Source organism: Hyperolius riggenbachi, chromosome 3 (assembly GCF_040937935.1).
Source record: "Hyperolius riggenbachi isolate aHypRig1 chromosome 3, aHypRig1.pri, whole genome shotgun sequence".
In the NCBI taxonomy this organism is placed as follows: domain Eukaryota; kingdom Metazoa; phylum Chordata; class Amphibia; order Anura; family Hyperoliidae; genus Hyperolius; species Hyperolius riggenbachi.
In genome coordinates this window covers 170,598,612-170,618,406 of record NC_090648.1, presented here as the reverse complement: position 1 = coordinate 170,618,406, position 19,795 = coordinate 170,598,612, and the positions used below count along the sequence as shown (strand labels likewise).

The 19,795-nt window shown below is 46.4% G+C and overlaps 1 protein-coding gene across 3 annotated transcripts in view; it reads right to left on the bottom strand.

Moving 5' to 3' along the window:
- Positions 1-19,795, bottom strand: part of TTLL13 (tubulin tyrosine ligase like 13) — a 43,099-nt gene that overhangs the window by 11,285 nt on the left and 12,019 nt on the right. For 2 of the 3 annotated variants that reach the window (XM_068275250.1, XM_068275251.1), the window contains exons 7-12: positions 16,714-16,870; positions 16,356-16,499; positions 13,882-13,967; positions 12,471-12,696; positions 6,979-7,160; positions 1,997-2,185 (exon numbers count right to left, since the gene is read on the bottom strand). In XM_068275250.1, coding sequence (XP_068131351.1) covers positions 1,997-2,185; positions 6,979-7,160; positions 12,471-12,696; positions 13,882-13,967; positions 16,356-16,499; positions 16,714-16,870 — 984 coding nt within the window. The remainder of the gene's footprint in view (positions 1-1,996; positions 2,186-6,978; positions 7,161-12,470; positions 12,697-13,881; positions 13,968-16,355; positions 16,500-16,713; positions 16,871-19,795) is intronic. The other variant, XM_068275252.1, reaches the window with a different exon arrangement.

Here is a 19,795-nt window from a genome sequence, read left to right as displayed (position 1 = left end):
TTAATTAACGTAGTAGTGGCCGCGCTAGAAAAGTAGTATAGTCGCACTACTGCACTATCGTGTGGCAATTAGAAGGATTGGCCATAACTAAAGAGCACATGCTACGCTGCCAGGGCTATGTATAGTAGGTGTGCCCACACTTTTTCGACTCGCGAGCTACTTTAAAATTTGCCGAGGCTAGGAGATCTACCAACGTCTCAAATGCTAAGTACACCCCCCCGAACCGCCCGCCCCGCGTAGGTTAGCCAGGTATATGTGCCTGCAGCATAGGTTAGCCAGGTATATGTGCCTGCAGCATAGGTTACGTGCCCTCAGTATAGGTTAGCCAGGTATATGGGCCCTCAGTATAGGTTAGCCAGGTATATGGGCCCTCAGTATAGGTTAGCCAGGTATATGGGCCCTCAGTATAGGTTAGCCAGGTATATGGGCCCTCAGTATAGGTTAGCCAGGTATATGGGCCCTCAGTATAGGTTAGCCAGGTATATGGGCCCTCAGTATAGGTTAGCCAGGTATATGGGCCCTCAGTGTAGGTTAGCCAGGTATATGGGCCCTCAGTGTAGGTTAGCCAGGTATATGGGCCCTCAGTGTAGGTTAGCCAGGTATATGGGCCCTCAGTGTAGGTTAGCCAGGTATATGGGCCCTCAGTGTAGGTTAGCCAGGTATATGGGCCCTCAGTGTAGGTTAGCCAGGTATATGGGCCCTCAGTGTAGGTTAGTCAGGTATATGGGCCCTCAGTGTAAGTTAGCCAGGTATATGGGCCCTCAGTGTAGGTTAGCCAGGTATATGGGCCCTCAGTGTAGGTTAGCCAGGTATATGGGCCCTCAGTGTAGGTTAGCCAGGTATATGGGCCCTCAGTGCAGGTTAGCCAGGTATATGGGCCCTCAGTGCAGGTTAGCCAGGTATATGGGCCCTCAGTGCAGGTTAGCCAGGTATATGGGCCCTCAGTGTAGGTTAGCCAGGTACATGGGCCCTCAGTGTAGGTTAGCCAGGTATATGTACCTGCAGTGTAGGGTAGCCAGGTCCTCTGGACTTCTTGAACTTGCAGGCAGGCCGCTGGCCAATAAGGATGCAGGGGAGAAGAGGTGGCGAGGAGAGAGACGGCGCGGCCGCTACGTCATGGCTGGGGGCGGCGCTGGGCACGTTACAAGCATGCACATTGCAGGCTGCCTGCCGCCGCCCCCAGCCATGACGTAGCGGCCGCGCCGCCTCTCCTCCCCTGCATCCTTATTGACCAGCGGCCGGCAGCTAAAGATAATGAGCTGCTGGCCGCAACATTTAACGAGACAGAAGGCGGTTGTGATCTACCGGTAGATCGTGATTGACCTATTGGGCAGCCCTGATGTATAGCATGCTCTCATTCAAATTAACTTGCAATCCTTCAATGAACTCACACTGACGGGCACATTTTAGTGAATCAACCTGATTGCGTTTTACTCATCCGCTGTGTGTATTTATCTCTCATTACAAAAAAAGGACACCTGTAACTTTCCTAAAATCAGATACTCACTTTGGGAGGGGGAAGCCTTTGCAACTTAATGAGGCTTCTCCGGTCCTCCACGGCCAGCTCAATCCAGCGCTGGCAGCCCTGAAAGTTTCAAAACAATAACAAAGCTGTCGGTGCTCCTGCGCAGGCGCAATAGCGGCTTTCCCCTCGGGCTCCGGCTGAAATAGCCAAGCTTTATCAAGTCCACTGAACAGGTGTGATGCATCTGTGCCTGCGTAGAAGAGAGGACACGAGAGGAAGCTGATATTGCGCTTGCACGAGACTCCCGTCAAGCGGTCATAAGGGTATTGTAGGGGGAGGCAGGGCTGGATCTCCTCTGCTAAGAAGTGGGAAGCCCCCCCTCCAGAGGTAAGTACACCCTAGGGGCACTTTTCTTCCCTCAGGTACACTTAAGTTGTTATTATGACTATTCAGCTGTATTGTTGTTGTGGTTTCAACTATCAAAGTCGGCATACTTGACAACACTTTTATTAAATAGGGGTGAGAAATTACCTGGCACACTCCTCTCTGGCCCTGGATGCAGCCGTTTCCTGGAACAATGAGCCGCTGTGTTTGAAGAACTTCTCATATTTGTCGCCTTTGTTTTGTGGGTAAATACGCTGATAGCCTCCCAGGTGGCTGTCCTCATATTTTTCAGCTTGTTCCAGCCAAGCAGCCTGGGTAGTTTCCAACTGCTCACGCCTGTGTTTACAGGTTATGTGTAAACAGGACAGTCGCACACAGACATAAAGCAGATATGAAAACTCAATTAACAAGCAGCTTTGTAAATTCTCCTGTTTGTTCCCTTGTAACCAGTGGACATACTCAGTATACCATTAGTATCTATTACATTTTAGTAAGCTACCATCATTTGTAAGCAGGAAGCTATATTGTAAGGCCATGTTCATACTACTGTACATGCGTTGCTGTGCATATTTCAGCAACGTGTATGGTGTGTGATACGCAAGAACATCAGAAGTGCACACTTAACTTTTTGAGGACCACAGGCTTACATTCCCCTAGTGACCAGGCCATTTTTTACAATTCAGCACTCTGCAGCTTTAACAGTTTATTGCTCGGCGATACAGCTTAGCAGCCAAATTAATCTTACCTCCTTTTTTTAGCACCAATAGAGCTTTCTGTTGGTGGAATCGGATTGCTGCTGCAATGTCGTTTTTTAAATTTAAAAACGTTTTTTTTTTAAATAAAAACAGGCTATTTTTTTAAAAAATGTTATCCCTTCCACCCCCCGGAAATCCAATCACTATGATCACCTCTCATAGGCATCAGCCTATGAGAGGGGTTAGATTGCGAGCCATTCCAGGGGACAGCTAAGTGACAAAGCTGTCCCCTGTACAGCGCTGCGCTAGATCGCAGCAAAGTACAAAAGAAAATTACAGTTTTGTTTTTTTCTAACAGCCTGCCAGCTCCGATCCCGGCTGGCAGGCTGTTCACTGATCCCAGCTCTGCGTGTCATCAGGGAATGTGCACATGTGCGCACGCATTCCCTGCTAATCCCCGCCTCCAGGACCTGACACCACTCCGCGTAAGGCAGTCCTGGGGGAGCCACTCTACAGTTGCACATTGGCGTTAGGTGGTCGCAGAGTGGTTAATGTGCTGTGTAGCAGTGTATTATTACGATATCGCACGCATTTTTGGCAGAATAGAGTGCTTTTGGATTGGCAGCGCAACGACCATCTGCATTTGATAATGTGAACGAGGTCCACGGTAATTCACCAAATTTAACGACTTCACCCAAATTTAGTCAATGGTTTTCAACTGCGGCCAAAATCATTTTGTACAGACATGTGAAAAAGTGGAAAACCCAGTTTGTAATGAAGTTTTTAGGTACATTTCATAATTGCACTATTATACATTGCACTTTCATATTTGCCACAAAACTTCTAAATAGATTGGCCTGTGTTTCATCATTTTTACTGTCTATTCAGCATTTCTAATTTAATCTGGCTGTAAAAGCTTTATTATTCTGACAGCTTTAGTAAGAATGGAGCTGAGTATTATGATCTTACCTATTCCATCCTCTTGTACCTTGTAATGTCTTTTTTCTCTCTCAAAGATTCCTATTGTATTATGAATTGTGAATTAGCCCCCAAGCCCTACTGGGGCATGCCTACCGCATGCCCCAGTCGGGCTTGGGGGCTAATTCACAATTCTGTTGCATTATCTAACCCTACTTATTACCTTACAATTTTTATTTCTATAAATCACTTAACTCATTACATATTTCTCCTTAACTGACGTAACTCATGGTTAAGCGCCGACAGATCGCTCCCACGCCAGTGTCTAAATCCTCCTAGATGGTCTGGTAGCAGCCGTTAGGTGTACTGCGCATGCACGGCCTGGCTGTGCGCACCCGCCCCCGACGACGGGAGCCTTCTACTACTAATGTGCGGGTGCAGAACGCTCCCAGCCGTGGGAGCGCGATTGGCTGCACTGCGCCTGCGTCGACTGACCTAGACTGGCCGCGGTGAACGGTGCTGCTACCATCTATAAACAAAAGAAAGACATGGCGCTCTGGAGCTGTGTGCAGGAACAAGCTGTATTGAAGCAAATGGTTACACTACGTTTCAGACGGAGCCCTTCCTCAGGTGGAGGAAGGGCTCCACCCGAAACATGTACCAAAACATGTGGTGTAATTGTTTGCTTCAATACAGCTTGTTGCTGCACACAGCTCCAGAGTGCTGTGTCTTTCTTTTGCTTATGGTCTGTGGATTTACAGGAGTAGTGTACCTGTTAGACACTGAGCAACAGCTGGCCGATTTGGTGTTGGTTTTTACCCAAGGTGAGGAGTCCCTTTGAAGTTGCTACCGGACCAACTAGGACATACATGTCAAACTCTGGCCCGTGGGCGAAATATGGCCCTCAGAGCCATTCAATTTGGCCCCCAAGTGGTTTCCCCACTTTGCATTATGTTTGACCCACTAGACCACCAGAGAAGCTATACTGGAGGTGAAGCAATAGAACACCAGTGAAGCCATGTGTGGGGAGGTAGGGGGAAAGCTCCAAACACTAGGGAACTGTATAGGGGAGGGTGGGACCAGTAGACACCAGGGAACTGTATAGGAAAGGGAGGGAGGCCCACTAGACACCAGGGAACTGTATAGGGGAATGAGGAGGGACAATAGACACCAGGGAACTGTATAGGGGAGGTAGAGGGGCCAGTAGACACCAGGGAACTGTGTGAGAGAGGGAGGACCACTAGACACCAGGAAACTGTATGAGAGAGGGAGGACAACTAGACACCAGGGAACTGTATAGGGGAGGCAAGGGGGGCACTAGACACGAGAGAGCTGTATAAGGGAGAACGGTCCACTAAACACTTGGGAACTGGATAGGAGAGGGAGCACCACTAGACACCAGGGAACTGTATAGGGGAGGGAAAAGGACCACTAGACACCAGGGAACTGTATAGGGGTTGTAGGAGAACCATTAGACACCAGTGAACTTTATAAGTGAGGAAGGTGACCAGTAGACATTGAGGTTGGCCCACAACTTGGTCCCAGTGTACAATTTTGGCCCACTTTGTATTCGAGTTTGACACCCCTGATCTAGGAGGATTTAGGCACTGGCATGGGAGCGATTTGTGCGGAGGTGGCTGGAGGAAGCCCAAGATATGTATAAAACGTTTAATGTCCCCTTCGTCTCAGGCACACTTTAATGTTTTCACTAAAGCACTGGGGAAATAGTGTCAGTAGTATTTAACGTAAACCTGAGATCTCGGGATAACATTTTTTTATACTCTCCCGGGGCTTCCTCTAGCCCAATGAGCACCAATGCGTCCCTCGTGTCCTCCCGGTAATCTGGTTCAGTTGCGACAGTCAGCTCTTCAGGGTATGCGCGCCCCCTCCGCGCATGTGCAGAAGAGCCGACTGCCGCAACTGAGACAGGTTACCGGGAGGACGGCAGGAGACACATCGGTGCTCATCGGGCTGGAGGAAGCCCCGGGTGAGTATAAAATATTTTTATCCTGAGATCTCAGGTACACCTTAAATGTGCAATTGCAATAGTAATAAAGGCATGATGGGGCACTGAAGGCCTAATAAACCAACCTTCCATCTTTACAGCCACCCTGATTACAAAACACTAGGTGCATTGTCAAGAGTTAGTGCCTCTGTCCTGAAGCTCTGTAGGCTCTCTCTCTACAAGCTTGGAATTGTATTTATTAAATCAGCCAACCCAATTAACGTAGAGGTTATTCTTTTTGCGACACCTGAAAAAAATTGGTATCCCAAAGAAGCTGCTCATCAGCTTCTACACTGCCACCGTAGAATCCATCTTCTGCTCCTCCATCATCGTCTGGTACGCAGGGGCAACGGCTAGTGACAAATACAAACTCCAGAGAATAATTCATGCAGCAGAAAAGACCATAGGTTCACCCTTACCTCTTGATCTCCTCCACACCGCCAGACTGGGGAAGAGGGCCAAAGGGATCTCTCTTGACCCCTCCCGTCCAGGCAATCGCTTCTTTGAGCTCCTCCCATTGGGTCGCCGGTTCAGAGCAATTGCCTCCAGCACCACCAGGCGCAAGTGCACCTTCTTTCCCCAGGCAGTCCTCCTTCTAAACTCTAACTCCTGCCAGGCCGAAACACTCTAGTCCTTGGGAAACAAATCCATAACCTGCACCCGGTCTGTACCTGTTGCCTACCCTGAACCATAAACTGTATCATGTAACTGTTGCCCACCCTGATCTTTGATTCATGGATTATATTTGCTGCCTGCTGCCCACCCTGAACCATGAACTGTATCAGGCATCACAGACTGTATCTGTTGCCCACTCTGAACCATGAACTTATACGCAGACCTCTCTCTAAACCCTAAATGGACTCACAGATCTGTATACTGTATGTCTTGCATTGTGTATTGTACAGTATTGTATCTATACTCTCATTTATTCTCATGTCTCCTTGTCTTGTCCTGTCTCTGCCAATGCCATGTGCACCACACACAATTCCGGGTACGTTATCTGGCGTACTTGGCGAAATAAAGATGATTCTGATTACTAACAAGACTGCATATTTCTTAAAGGAAAGCAGAAGTGAGAGGGATCTGGAGGCTACCATATTTATTTCCTTTTAGACAATGCAAATCTGGCTGTCCCACTGATCCTCTGCCTCTAATATTTTTATCATAGACTCTGAACAAGCTTGCAGATCAGATATTTTTGACTGAAGTCTGACTGGATTTGCAGCATGCTTGCTTCAGGTGTGTGATCCAGACACTACTGATGCATGAACGATTAGCAGGATGTCAGGCAACTGGTATGGTTTTAAAATGAAATAAATATGGCAGCCTTCATATCCCTCAGCAAAGCAAAACAGTATCATACAGTCACTCTTTAAAAAAAAAAAAATTATAACAACCTAAATCAGATAGCTTGGTGGGTTGCAATGGAAGTTAGGAAAACACTCACAATAAGACTGTTTAATGAACATTATTTGTGTCGCCGTGAGAAAGATAAATAGAAAGATTTTTACCTGTTTTCTTTGGGGAGATTACGCTGGAGTAACCGCTCCTTCACCCGGCGTTTGTCTTCCTCTATGACCTTCCTTTTATCACAAGCCCGGAGGTTGATAAGGTTCAGAGTATCAGACAGTAGTGCATCCTTTACTTCTCTATCCAGACGTGAGTCTGTGGTGAAACTTGGTGAATGATTTACCTACACCAGCAGAAAATGTTAAACAGAAATAGTAAATGTTCTATAACAAAAAAATATTATTTAGCATTTCTATGACACTGAAGTCTTCCACAGTGCAGAGTATATAGATTCCTGCCACTAACTATTCTTCAGAGGGGCCAATCAGATTTTTTTTTTTTAAGGGAAACTGAACTCTGGGGCCCATATGCAATTAATTTTTCCACCTAAGTTATCTCCTAGGAGATAATTTTCATTTTCTCTTTAAACTAACTTTCCAGCTTTTTACAATTGAAAAAGTACCCAAAAGTTGGCAAAGAGTACTGTCAAAGTTATTTTGAGTATTTTCTTGCTTGCTGGTGGCTTAAAAGGCATTTTATGACAAGTTGTGAAAATAGGCGAAACCTCTGGGGAAAAAGTGAATTGCATATGGGCCTGGATGTCTATTTTTACGTTAAAGCCTGTCCAAATGTTCCCATCTGAGCCAATATGATATGCAGAACATTTATCTGAGTCTGTGATGTCAAAGTCCTGAGATATCTTCACTTCCTGTCTTACATACTGTATTTGAGTCTCCCCACACTCTCCCCCTTTCCCTTATGTAAACCCAGTGGCGTAGCTAAGGAGCTATGGGCCCCTGTGCAAGTTTTACATTGGGCTCCCCAAACACTTTATATATAACATTTAATATAGCGCACCAACACCTGCCAAGTAAAGCTGTAGTATTAGAGGTGCAAGGAGGGGATGGGGAATAGTTTGTTAATGATTACCATTATTCAAAGCATCTATAGAAGTGATTATTACCAGCACAGGACCAATAAAGAGCTAATACTGCGGTTGAGAGAGGGCCCTATTGGGCCCCAGTGCGGTTGCAACCTCTGCAACCCCTATTGCTACGTTACTGTGTAAACCGTTATCTCAGGGTCACTTATGGTGCATACGTACGCACAATTAATGTCGCCCGCAGGAATTGGGACGCAATCCCTTAGAATTCAGGGGTCCCCAACCACCGGGCCGTGGCCCACTGCTGGTCCGTGGGCAGTTTTCCGCTGGGCCGCGGCGGGTCTGGCCTTTCCCCCTCTCCCCCCGCTGCTCCTGTTACCTTATGAGCTGGCGGCCGCTTCCTTTCTTATATTCCCCCGTAGCCCCTCTCCTCTTTGCAGCATCTTTAATTACAGCATAGCGTCCCACGGCTGCTGTAAGGAAGGGAAGGAAGCAGGGCAGCGGTTCCCATGGTAATGGCGATGCATATCGCCGCTACAAGAAGCCGCTGTCCCGCTTCCTTCCCTCCTTACAGTAACTGTGGGATGCAATGCTGTAATTGAACATGCTGTAAAGAGGAGAGGGGCTACGGGGGAATATAAGAAAGGAAGCGGCCGCCAGCTCATAAGGTAACAGGAGCGGCGGCCGCGGGGGGAGGGGCACCTATCCTAGCTACACTGGAGTAGGCATACTAGCAATACAGGGGTAGCTATACTGGGCTAACTGTGCTAGCGATACTGGGCTAACTGTGCTAGCGATACTGGGCTAACTGTGCTAGCGATACTGGGCTAACTGTGCTAGCGATACTGGGCTAACTGTGCTAGCGATACTGGGCTAACTGTGCTAGCGATACTGGGCTAACTGTGCTAGCAATACTGGGCTAGCTGTACTTGCTATACTGGGCTAACTGTACTTGCTATACTGGGCTAACTGTACTAGCTATACTGGGCTAACTGTACTTGCTATACTGGGGTAACTGTACTAGCTATACTGGGGTAACTGTGCTAGCAATACTGGGCTAGCTGTACTTGCTATACTGGGCTAACTGTACTTGCTATACTGGGGTAACTGTACTAGCTATACTGGGCTAACTGTACTAGCTATACTGGGCTAACTGTACTAGCTATACTGGGCTAACTGTACTTGCTACACTGGGCTAACTGTACTTGCTATACTGGGGTAACTGTACTTGCTATACTGGGGTAACTGTACTAGCTATACTGGGCTAACTGTACTAGCTATACTGGGCTAACTGTGCTAGCAATACTGGGCTAGCTGTACTTGCTATACTGGGCTAACTGTACTTGCTATACTGGGGTAACTGTACTAGCTATACTGGGCTAACTGTACTAGCTATACTGGGCTAATTGTACTAGCTATACTGGGCTAACTGTACTAGCTATACTGGGCTAACTGTACTAGCTATACTGGGCTAACTGTACTTGCTATACTGGGGTAACTGTACTTGCTATACTGGGCTAACTGTACTAGCTATACTGGGCTAACTGTACTAGCTATACTGGGCTAACTGTACTAGCTATACTGGGCTAACTGTACTAGCTATACTGGGCTAACTGTACTAGCTATACTGGGGTAACTGTACTAACTATACTGGGCTAACTGTACTTGCTATACTGGGCTAACTGTACTTGCTATACTGGGGTAACTGTACTAGCTATACTGGGCTAACTGTACTAGCTATACTGGGCTAACTGTACTTGCTATACTGGGCTAACTGTGCTAGCAATACTGGGCTAGCTGTACTTGCTATACTGGGCTAACTGTACTTGCTATACTGGGGTAACTGTACTAGCTATACTGGGCTAACTGTACTAGCTATACTGGGCTAACTGTACTTGCTATACTGGGGTAACTGTACTAGCTATACTGGGCTAACTGTACTAGCTATACTGGGCTAACTGTACTAGCTATACTGGGGTAACTGTACTAGCTATACTGGGCTAACTGTACTTGCTATACTGGGCTAACTGTGCTAGCAATACTGGGCTAGCTGTACTTGCTATACTGGGCTAACTGTACTTGCTATACTGGGGTAACTGTACTAGCTATACTGGGCTAACTGTACTAGCTATACTGGGGTAACTGTACTAGCTATACTGGGGTAACTGTACTAGCTATACTGGGGTAACTGTACTTGCTATACTGGGGTAACTGTACTTGCTATACTGGGCTAACTGTACTAGCTATACTGGGCTAACTGTACTTGCTATACTGGGCTAACTGTACTTGCTATACTGGGGTAACTGTACTAGCTATACTGGGCTAACTGTACTTGCTATACTGGGGTAACTGTACTTGCTATACTGGGGTAACTGTACTTGCTATACTGGGCTAACTGTACTTGCTATACTGGGCTAACTGTACTAGCTATACTGGGCTAACTGTACTTGCTATACTGGGGTAACTGTACTAGCTATACTGGGCTAACTGTACTTGCTATACTGGGGTAACTGTACTAGCTATACTGGGCTAACTGTACTAGCTATACTGGGGTAACTGTACTTGCTATACTGGGGTAACTGTACTTGCTATACTGGGGTAACTGTACTAGCTATACTGGGCTAACTGTACTTGCTATACTGGGCTAACTGTACTAGCTATACTGGGGTAACTATACTAGCTAAACTGGGCTAACTGTACTTGCTATACTGGGGTAACTATACTAGCTAAACTGGGGTAACTATACTCGAACATGCTGAAACCAGCGCAGGAGATTTGGGCGCAGCGCAGGAGATTTGGGTGCAGCCGGTGCCACCATAGGCCGTAATAAGAATTACGGCTATAGCAGGCACAGGGAGTAACTTCAGCGCCATCAGAAGACGGAGCTGAAGTTACTTTTAAAACATAATAATTCGGCCTCCAGCAATTGCTGGAAGCTGCATTATTTCATTCCCCACCATCCATGGCGGCCTGGAGGGGGAATAGTATTTAATACGGCTCGGACTTGTGCGGCAGCAGGATCAGCCATATACCGGCTGAATCCTGCGCCCAAGTCTCCAGCGCCGTTATCTCTCGTACGCACTATACTACCTAACTAACTATACTGGGGCAACTATAGTCCTTATACAGGGGCAACTGTATTAGCTACCTATGCTGGGGGCAACTATACCTAGATACCTACTTACCTATATACTATACTACAAATCGAGGAAGAAGGGGGGGGCTGCCGACACTATCCCCAGGTCCCAGAGAACAGTTTGGTCGGGATAGTGGGCCTCGGGCTAAAAAAGGTTGGGGACCCCTGCCTTTGATGACAGTTCAGGGCTGAGTGCTGTTAATGGTGGGAGGAAATGCAGTGCGCAATGCTGCAAGAGGGGTAAGCAGGAACACACTGCTCTCGGACCCAAATATTTAGGAGAAAAAAATGAAATGGATCAGGCCCTATGGGTCAGCACTAAGTTGTAAGTTTAAAGTAACTAATCTCTTTACCTCTTGTTCCTTTTGCACGCAACCATGATGCAAATTAATCTCTATGACCCTAAAAGCGAGCTGATGAAGCTTAGTAAAATGGTCTTGGAAATGCACTGAGGTGATGCTGATAGAAGAAAAAAAATGTCTTGGGTTTATTATTATTTTAATTTATACTACTTATATAAACAGGCAACATATTATGCAGTGCTGCAGATTGATGGCAATGTCTTTGGTAAAAATAGATAGTTTGTTCTAGTCTGAGAAAGGGTTGTCCAACAGGGAAGTTGCATGATCATAGTGGAAACAGCCGGGTGGAGGGCCCTGCAAGAGGCTTACAATCTAAAGGATCGGGTAGAGACACAATAGGTGCCTTGGTTGAGAGGGTGCCCACCAGAACATATTATAGTACTTATGCGGGGTGGGGAGGCGAGCATGAAAAAGTGAGTCTTGAGGGCACGTTTAAATTAAATTAAAGGTGGCAAGTCTGATGGCTGGTGGGAGCGAGTTCCAGAGAGTGGGGAAACCCTTGTGAAGTCCTGCAATTGAGGGTGGGAGTGAGAAGTGTGCAGTGCGATCATGCGCGGGTCATTGGAGGATCTGAGGGGGTGGGCTGGTATGTGCCTGTGGACAAGATCAGAGATGTTGGTCGGGAAGGTCCTGTGTACTGATTTGTAGGCCAAGCACAGAATTTTGAACTTGGTCCTGAAGCAGATGGGGAGCCAGTGCAGGGCTTTACAGAGAGGTATTGTGGGAGTGGAGAGGTTAGAAACTGATGAGGGATTTTATGTCTTTATGTATCCCCATTTGATCGTTTTTCCCTCACTTGCTTTCACTGTGACCACCCAGAAACTTCATGACTTACAGTTAATATGAAATCTGGTAGATCCTAACTCTCTCCCTCTCTACAAAGTATGTTTTCTGTAATTTTTCACTGTCATTCTTGAAAAGATTTCCTCACTTCCTCCATGGACAGGAAGTGACGGAAATGCTCAGAGATGGAACCATAGGCCATAAACCTACCACACTCTCCAAACCGTGTTTTAAAGGTTTATGGTTACAGACAATACTAAAATAACAGAGTGTATATCACATTTAAAAAAGTGGATAGTATAAACTTAAGTTTTGGCATACATTCTGTACCTCTAGCAGCCAGGGCTTTAACTTTTTATCCAGAAGGATGTCAAAGCCAAGTATCTCAAAGCAAGCACTGCCAGCTATGTGGTTTGGGAAGCAGGTGCGATAATTGTGCTTTAGAATAGGGTGTGCAGATATTAAAGTCTTGATAATCACATCTTCAATATCCTCCCAGAGCTTGTTGGCGTCATAATGGTTGTTTTCAAGCCAGTTCCATAAAGTCGAGAGTTTCCTTTTTTTAAGAAAAAGAAAACAGATCAGCCATGGCACAGGGGTTTCCAGGTGGGCAAGGAATAGAAATTCCTGGTGATATGGTGAATTAAAACCAAAGGGTACAACACTCAGCTTTGCAGCATGTTAAAATGAATTCCAGGTTGTATCATATATGAGAAAGTCATCTAAAGCCACCCATATCTGTGCTGTACTGTAGCTTCCTAATTCTGCAAATAATCAATGCACCTTTATGTCTTGCTCGATTGCCGATACACAATCAAACTCCATCTTTGAAAATCACTACAAACATATTTACCCAGATTCAGATGTGATGCCAACATTTTTACTACTGGCACGGTGCATCTCTGTTTGCTCCCCCCCCATATGTGGTGTAGTAAGCAGGAACATCAGTTGATGTGTACTGGGAGGAGAGAGCTGCATAACATAAAGCCTAGGCTGTGACATCACAGGGAAATTGGGGTACATACTGATATACAGCAATATATAGATACAGAAAGTACTCCTGATTCTGAAACTAGGATGATTACCATAAAAATGGGTATCCCGAGGCAGGGGTCACACTTGTCTTTCAGTTTTCTACACTTTTCAGAAAACTGAAAGACAAGTGTGACCTCCTGCCTTACAGCAGCTAATAGTGCAAAATCTGCATTAAGCGCACATACTTGTATTTTTCTTGTCGTTTTCTGCGCGCGTTTCTCTACATACTTCTTCTGCACACCAAGTGTGTTTCTATGCATGAAAACGTGTGCATTTTTTCACAGCAATGAATGTAATTGATAGAGAAAACTGACAGAATGTGCATAGTCATCATGCAGAATGTCCGTTTTTATTCTGCGCCCAAAAAAAACATATAAAGTGTGAACTAGCTCATTGATTAACATGAGTCCTCAGTTTTTCTGTGCAGAAAACGCACACGAAAACAGTCAAGTGTGTTCCCTGCCTTCAAGTGTCACCTAGCCCATTAATTAACACGAGTTCCCCATTGAAAGCAGTTTTTCTGTGCAGAAAACGCACACAAAAGCCAAAAAGTGTGACCCCTGCCTGAATATTTTCTTATGTTTTACTATGAGTCGTTACAGGTGCTTTTTAAGTACATTATATGTTTTTTTCCCCTCTTTTGAAGTAATATTTCTCCTATGCTTATATCTTATGACATAAATGGTAATTATTGTATGTCACCCACCTTTTACTTCCTGTCATGTCATCCCTTATAAAATTTTCATTGTGCTTGTTGATTGCATAATTTGTCAGGTGCATGCAGACATCGTCCTGTCAAAAACCATGTACTTTATCATTGCCATGAACAGCACTGTTCAGGTGTCATTATACAGTCACACATAGTAACACAGCTGGCTGCACCAAAAAAAGATATCAAGTCAGACGCTGAAAAATGGCATGCTATCTAGGCTTCTTTCTACACAGAAGCAACAAAGACTCATAAAATACCAAAATGTCTACATTCCAGTATACTGGGCGTAAATTCATCACTTAATTTCCATTCCTATTATATTATATCAGGGTTGTGTACTGTCCAAAATATACCCTTTTAAAATGTTTGGGAAAAATAAAATCTTATCTGTTTTGGACAGTTTTCCTTCTGTCAAAATAGAGAAAACAGTTTTGTACTATTGTACTATGTTAGCCCTATTAGTTTATTTTTTTTTTCTTTACAAAAAATGGCATTTGTACTCACTGATGAAATGTTAGTGAATAAACTAAAAATCTAGTCCAAGTAAACAGGACAAACTTAATATTTTGTTACCAGGGGCTTGATTCACAAAGCGGTGCTTACTGTTAGCACGCCTGTGAAAACCCCCTTAGCACGTCTAAACAAGCTTTACGCGTGCAAAACTTTATGCGCACCGCGCGAAGTGCCCATTAAAGCCTATGGGACTTAGCGCGCGTAAAACTTTGCGCGCGTAAAACTTTACGCGCGCAAAGTTAGCGCACGATCTGATTGAGAAATCCGGTGCTAACCTACTTAGCACCCTGGTTAGCGCGTCTAAAGACTTTAGATGTGCTAAGTAGGTTAGCACCGCTTTGTGAATCAAGCCCCATGTCTATTTAAACCACCATGAGCCAGTAGGAAGTGTGATATATCTGTGTTTACCCCAATACTGGCAGCCATGACACCCTAATGTTGGGAATGGACGGTGCGTTTCTGCGGCTCGATTATGCTGCCCGCTCGTCCCCGCGGCCGCCTGGATCGATTCCCGCTCGTCCCCACGGGCGCTTCTCTTATCTTCTGCTCGTTTCCCTTATCTTTTCCCATTGTCCCGCCCGCGGTATCAAGCGTGGAATCGATCCGGCGGGTGTTCGGACACGTCGGAATTTATCAATCGAACCATCTAATGGCTCGATCGTGCCGCAGAAACGCACCGTTTATTCCCAGCATTAGAAGGAGCGTTCCCTGATCTCACAATGGGGCTCTTAAGGTGGCCACTAATGCTGGGAATAGATGGTGCATTTCTGCGGCACGATCGAGCCATTAGAAGGCTTGATTGATAAATTCCGACGTGTCCGATCACCCGCCGGATCAATTCCGCGCTCGATACTACGGGCGGGACAATGGGATCGCCTGGATCCATTCCCGCTCGTCCCCACGGGCGCTTCTCTTATCTTCTGCTCGTTTCCCTTATCTTTTCCCATTGTCCCCCCCGTAGTATCGAGCGCGGAATCGATCCGGCGGGTGATCAGACACGTCGGAATTTATCAATCGAGCCTTCTAATGGCTCGATCGTGCCGCAGAAATGCACCATCTATTCCCAGCATTAGTGGCCACCTTAAGAGCCCCATTGTGAGATCAGGGAACGCTCCTTCTAATGCTGGGAATAAACGGTGCATTTCTGTGGCACGATCGAGCCATTAGATGGTTCGATTGATAAATTCCGACGTGTCCGAACACCCGCCGGATCGATTCCACGCTTGATACCGCGGGCGGGACAATGGGAAAAGATAAGGGAAACGAGCAGAAGATAAGAGAAGCGCCCGTGGGGACAAGCGGGAATCGATCCAGGTGGCCGCGGGGACGAGCGGGCAGCATAATCGAGCCGCAGAAACGCACCGTCTATTCCCAGCATAAGGATCCAATCTTTTTCATCCAATCTTACTATATCTATGTAGTATAAGGGTAAACTGAGTGAATATATTGAGAAGATACTATAGGCAGTTACCTTATTTTACATAGAAATGGTAAGATTGGATGAAAAAGATTGGATCATGAGTGGCCACCTTTAGAAGCATGGTGTCCCCTAAACAGTTTTTCACTACAAGGTTTGTTTGGTGGAACAGCAATGAGGCTATCTTAAGGTCCGTACACACGCCGGACTTTAGGCAACGACGGGTCCGTCGTTGCCTCCCGCTGGGTGGGCGTGCCAGCGACAGTCCGGCGTGTGTACGCTCTGTCGTCAGACTGATACGGCTGTTTCTGAGCGATCCGCCCGGCGGATCGCTCAGGAACAGCCGTATCAGTCTGACGACAGAGCGTACACACGCCGGACTGTCGCTGGCACGCCCACCCAGCGGGAGGCAACGACGGACCCGTCGTTGCCTAAAGTCCGGCGTGTGTACGGACCTTTAGAGTATCAGTCTTGTTGGAAATAAAGGATTGTGTATTCTGAAATGTACATCCCTAATTAACATTACAAAGCTCTTTACCAGGTTACTGTGACTAGGTTCTGTGTAAGTCATGGTAGCGAAACGAGCTAGCCCTTCTTTGTAGATGAAAATGCGCAAAGGTTCACAAGATGTCACCAGCACATATATCCGAAGATCAAATTTATAGCCACTGATGAGGAATGGCTGTGAAAAGAAACCAAACAAGTACAGAAAATCATTACAGAGGCAGAACCAGAAATCCTCTCAGATCAAACAACTTGCAGAAAATTTCTTGGCAAAATCTTTATCCGTAATGCGTGAAGTACTAATACACAGTAGAGAAGTTTTATTTTTATTTAATTTTTATAGCAATCAGTAAGCCCCAACCTGTGGCACTAAACTGGCGGGATGTGGTTACCTTGGAAACATACTGTTGACAGATCATGTGCTCTCCATGTTTGATGTCTTTCATATTTTTAGAAAGGAAGATGCCTTTGCCTTGGCAGCCACTATCAGGCTTGCAGATATAAGTTTTGTTCTTCTTTGTTCGACAGTAAGCCTGGAGATCACCATAACTGCAGGATCAAAACAAGACTAAAGTCAAAATACATTTAAACAATTCAATGAAACCTCAATACATATTGAGATGGCAGTGGGTTCTCAAAAACCCCAGACTCTGTGGGGAGAATGTGGAAGTGGTGGTAAACACGTTACATTCATTTCCCCAAAAACAACAAAGAGTAACAAAGTCAATCAGATCAGAAACTCCCTTTTGTGCGCAAGCAACCATGGAAATCGTCACACTTAACAACAAACAAAAGCCATCTTTAGGGCTCAGACACACTATAAGCGCTTTTCAGAGTGCTACTGGCCATCAGCGCTTTCTGAGAGCTTTTTTAAAAACGCTCCCATTAACTTACATTAAAATTGCTGTAAAATCTTATGATTTTACCACGATCGTGATTTTACCGCAATTTTAATGTAGGTCAATGGCAATGTTTTTTTAAAAAAGCTCTCAGAAAGCGCTGATGTCCAAAAAGAACTCAGAAAAGCACTTATACGCCTTGATTCACTAAAGCAGGGGTCCCCAACCTTTTTCGGCCTGGGGACCATTATCCAGACCAAACCTTTCCCCGGGCAAGGGGGGGGGGGGGTGCTGGAGGTAGAGCTGTGCCAGGTTTTTTTTTTTTTTGGGGGGGGGGGGGGGGGCGGTCAGGTACAGGTAGGGTATCCAAGTATAGTTGCCCCAGTATAGGGAGTAAACTCTGCCCTCAGTATAGGGAGTATATCTGTCCCAATATAGCCAGTATAGCTGCCCCAATATAGCCAGTATAGCTGCCCCAATATAGTTAGTAGCGGCCACCGCTGTGTTATCTTAGCTGGCGGCCGCTTCCTCTTATATATCTTGCTCAGCCCCTCTCCTTCAATCCCGTCTTCTCTCACAGCAGCACATCTCCCGCTGCTGTGAAGAGGCAGGAAGCAGGGCAGCGGTTCCCATGGTAACAGCGATACGCATTGCCGCTACAGGAAGCCGCTCTCCTGCTTCTGCCTATTCACAGCAGCTGGGAGACACGCTGCTGTGAGAGAAGACGGGATTGAAGGAGAGGGGCTGAGCAAGATATATAAGAGGAAGCGGCACCAGCTAAGATAACACACCGGCGGCCGCAGGGGGAGGGGGCGAGAAGACAGACCAGCGGCCCAGCTGCAGACGGCTCATGGACCAGCAGTGAACCGCGGACCGGGAGTTGGGGACCCCTGCACTAAAGGGTGCTAAGTGTTAGCACGCCAGTGAAAAGGCACTTAAGATGCGAAAATGGCCGCTTCGTGCACTAATATAGTTTAGTGCTGCGCGGTGCGCATGCAAAGGTTGCACCGGTGGGCGTGAAATGTCACACCGTTCGCATGCTAAGTACGCTTAGCTAGCGAATGGTGCAACGTTTCGCGAGCACAGGTGCAACGTTTCGCGCGCACCGCTAAACTTTGCGCACGATCAGTACCAGCTTTAGACGTGCAAACTACTTAGCACCCTAGTTTGCACGTGCATGCTTGTTGAAGGAGGATAGCTAAAAGAATTAGAGACACAGGATCAGCATGAGAGTTAGGCAGCTGGTATTATTTTAAAAGGAAAATCCATATCCTTCACAGTTTAGGTTCCCTTTAAGGTCAGGCTTGCAGCATCAGTTTCTGTGATTGTTGCATGGTTTCAATAAGCCACATGGTGGAGGCAACCTTGCATGTGTGGTAAGGGTTGACTGCTCTGTTGAGTTGACCTTGCCCACTGATGGCTACCTTTAACCTACTGCTGCTTAGATTGTTGCCCATTTTAAAGATGAGGCTTATAGATCTATAAATAAGATCTAGTAATCAGAGAGAATATGAAAGGTATTGGGTAATTCTCAGAAATGTGTGGTCCAAGTCCTAAGGTGCTGAAAACTGTGTTAGGGTGGCCAAACATCAGGCGATGTAAGGGCAGAGCTACCATGAGATACATCTCTCTGATCAGAGAGAGATCTGTTGCCTGCCCATACGCCGCAGACCGTTGACTCTGCCACTCGCCCTCCCCCAGTGTAAAATTTCCCCCCTCGTGTCTATACTTTGTACATTATCACCAGTCTGCTGGCGTGACTCCTGGCCTCCTCCACCGTTACCCCCATGTCCTTGTTACCGCGAGCACCACATAGCATAGGCACATGTGTGATGACACGCGCCTTGTGCCACTTGGTACACGCGCTCAGAGTAATGGTGCACACGGTGGTAAAGGCAGAGAAGGCTGGGATTTGCCCCAGTGGAATGGTGAGAGTTTAAACCACTACACACAGGCACAGGGGACATTTCACACAGCAGAAAATAACTAATTGCATGGTCATGGCTACAGATAATCAGGAGCAGCAGAGGTTATAGCAGGCCGAGCCTTTCATAGAGTAGCTGTGTGTAATGATGTACCCTTTATGTACCCCTGCAGTCGCATGCAAACCACCCTTTGTGCCTGCACCAGTTTATGCCTAAACTTGGTACCTGCGTGAAATAAAGGCAAAACATTGCCCATGCACGTGTGCAGGTAAGACATGTTTTGGTGTCAACTTAATGTCAGGTTTAGTTAAAGACTAGTTCACCACAATAAACCGCAGGAGAACCCAACAAACATCAGCTGCTCCTGTGGGAGTATTGCTACCTGGACTTACTGGGGACCCCAAAAGGGGATAAAATACATAATGAAACGATGTTACCAGGGTCGGATTTAGACCAAGGCCATGGTTTAGGGCACCACAGGAACAAGGGCATGTTGGCAGCAAGCTATCCACCTGGTGCAGAATTGCAAGCTTGAAAATGCTGTAGTGCAGGGAGATCAGGCGAGCATCTGACTGCTGTACTCTCCTTCCAGCCGCATGTGCAACGGCTGCCCTGCTCTTGTGCACGTTGGCACTGTGGAGGGCGGCTACGGAATGGGGCAGCATTGCAGGGTTGTAAGTGGAATAGCAGCCACCAGTCACTCAACCTCT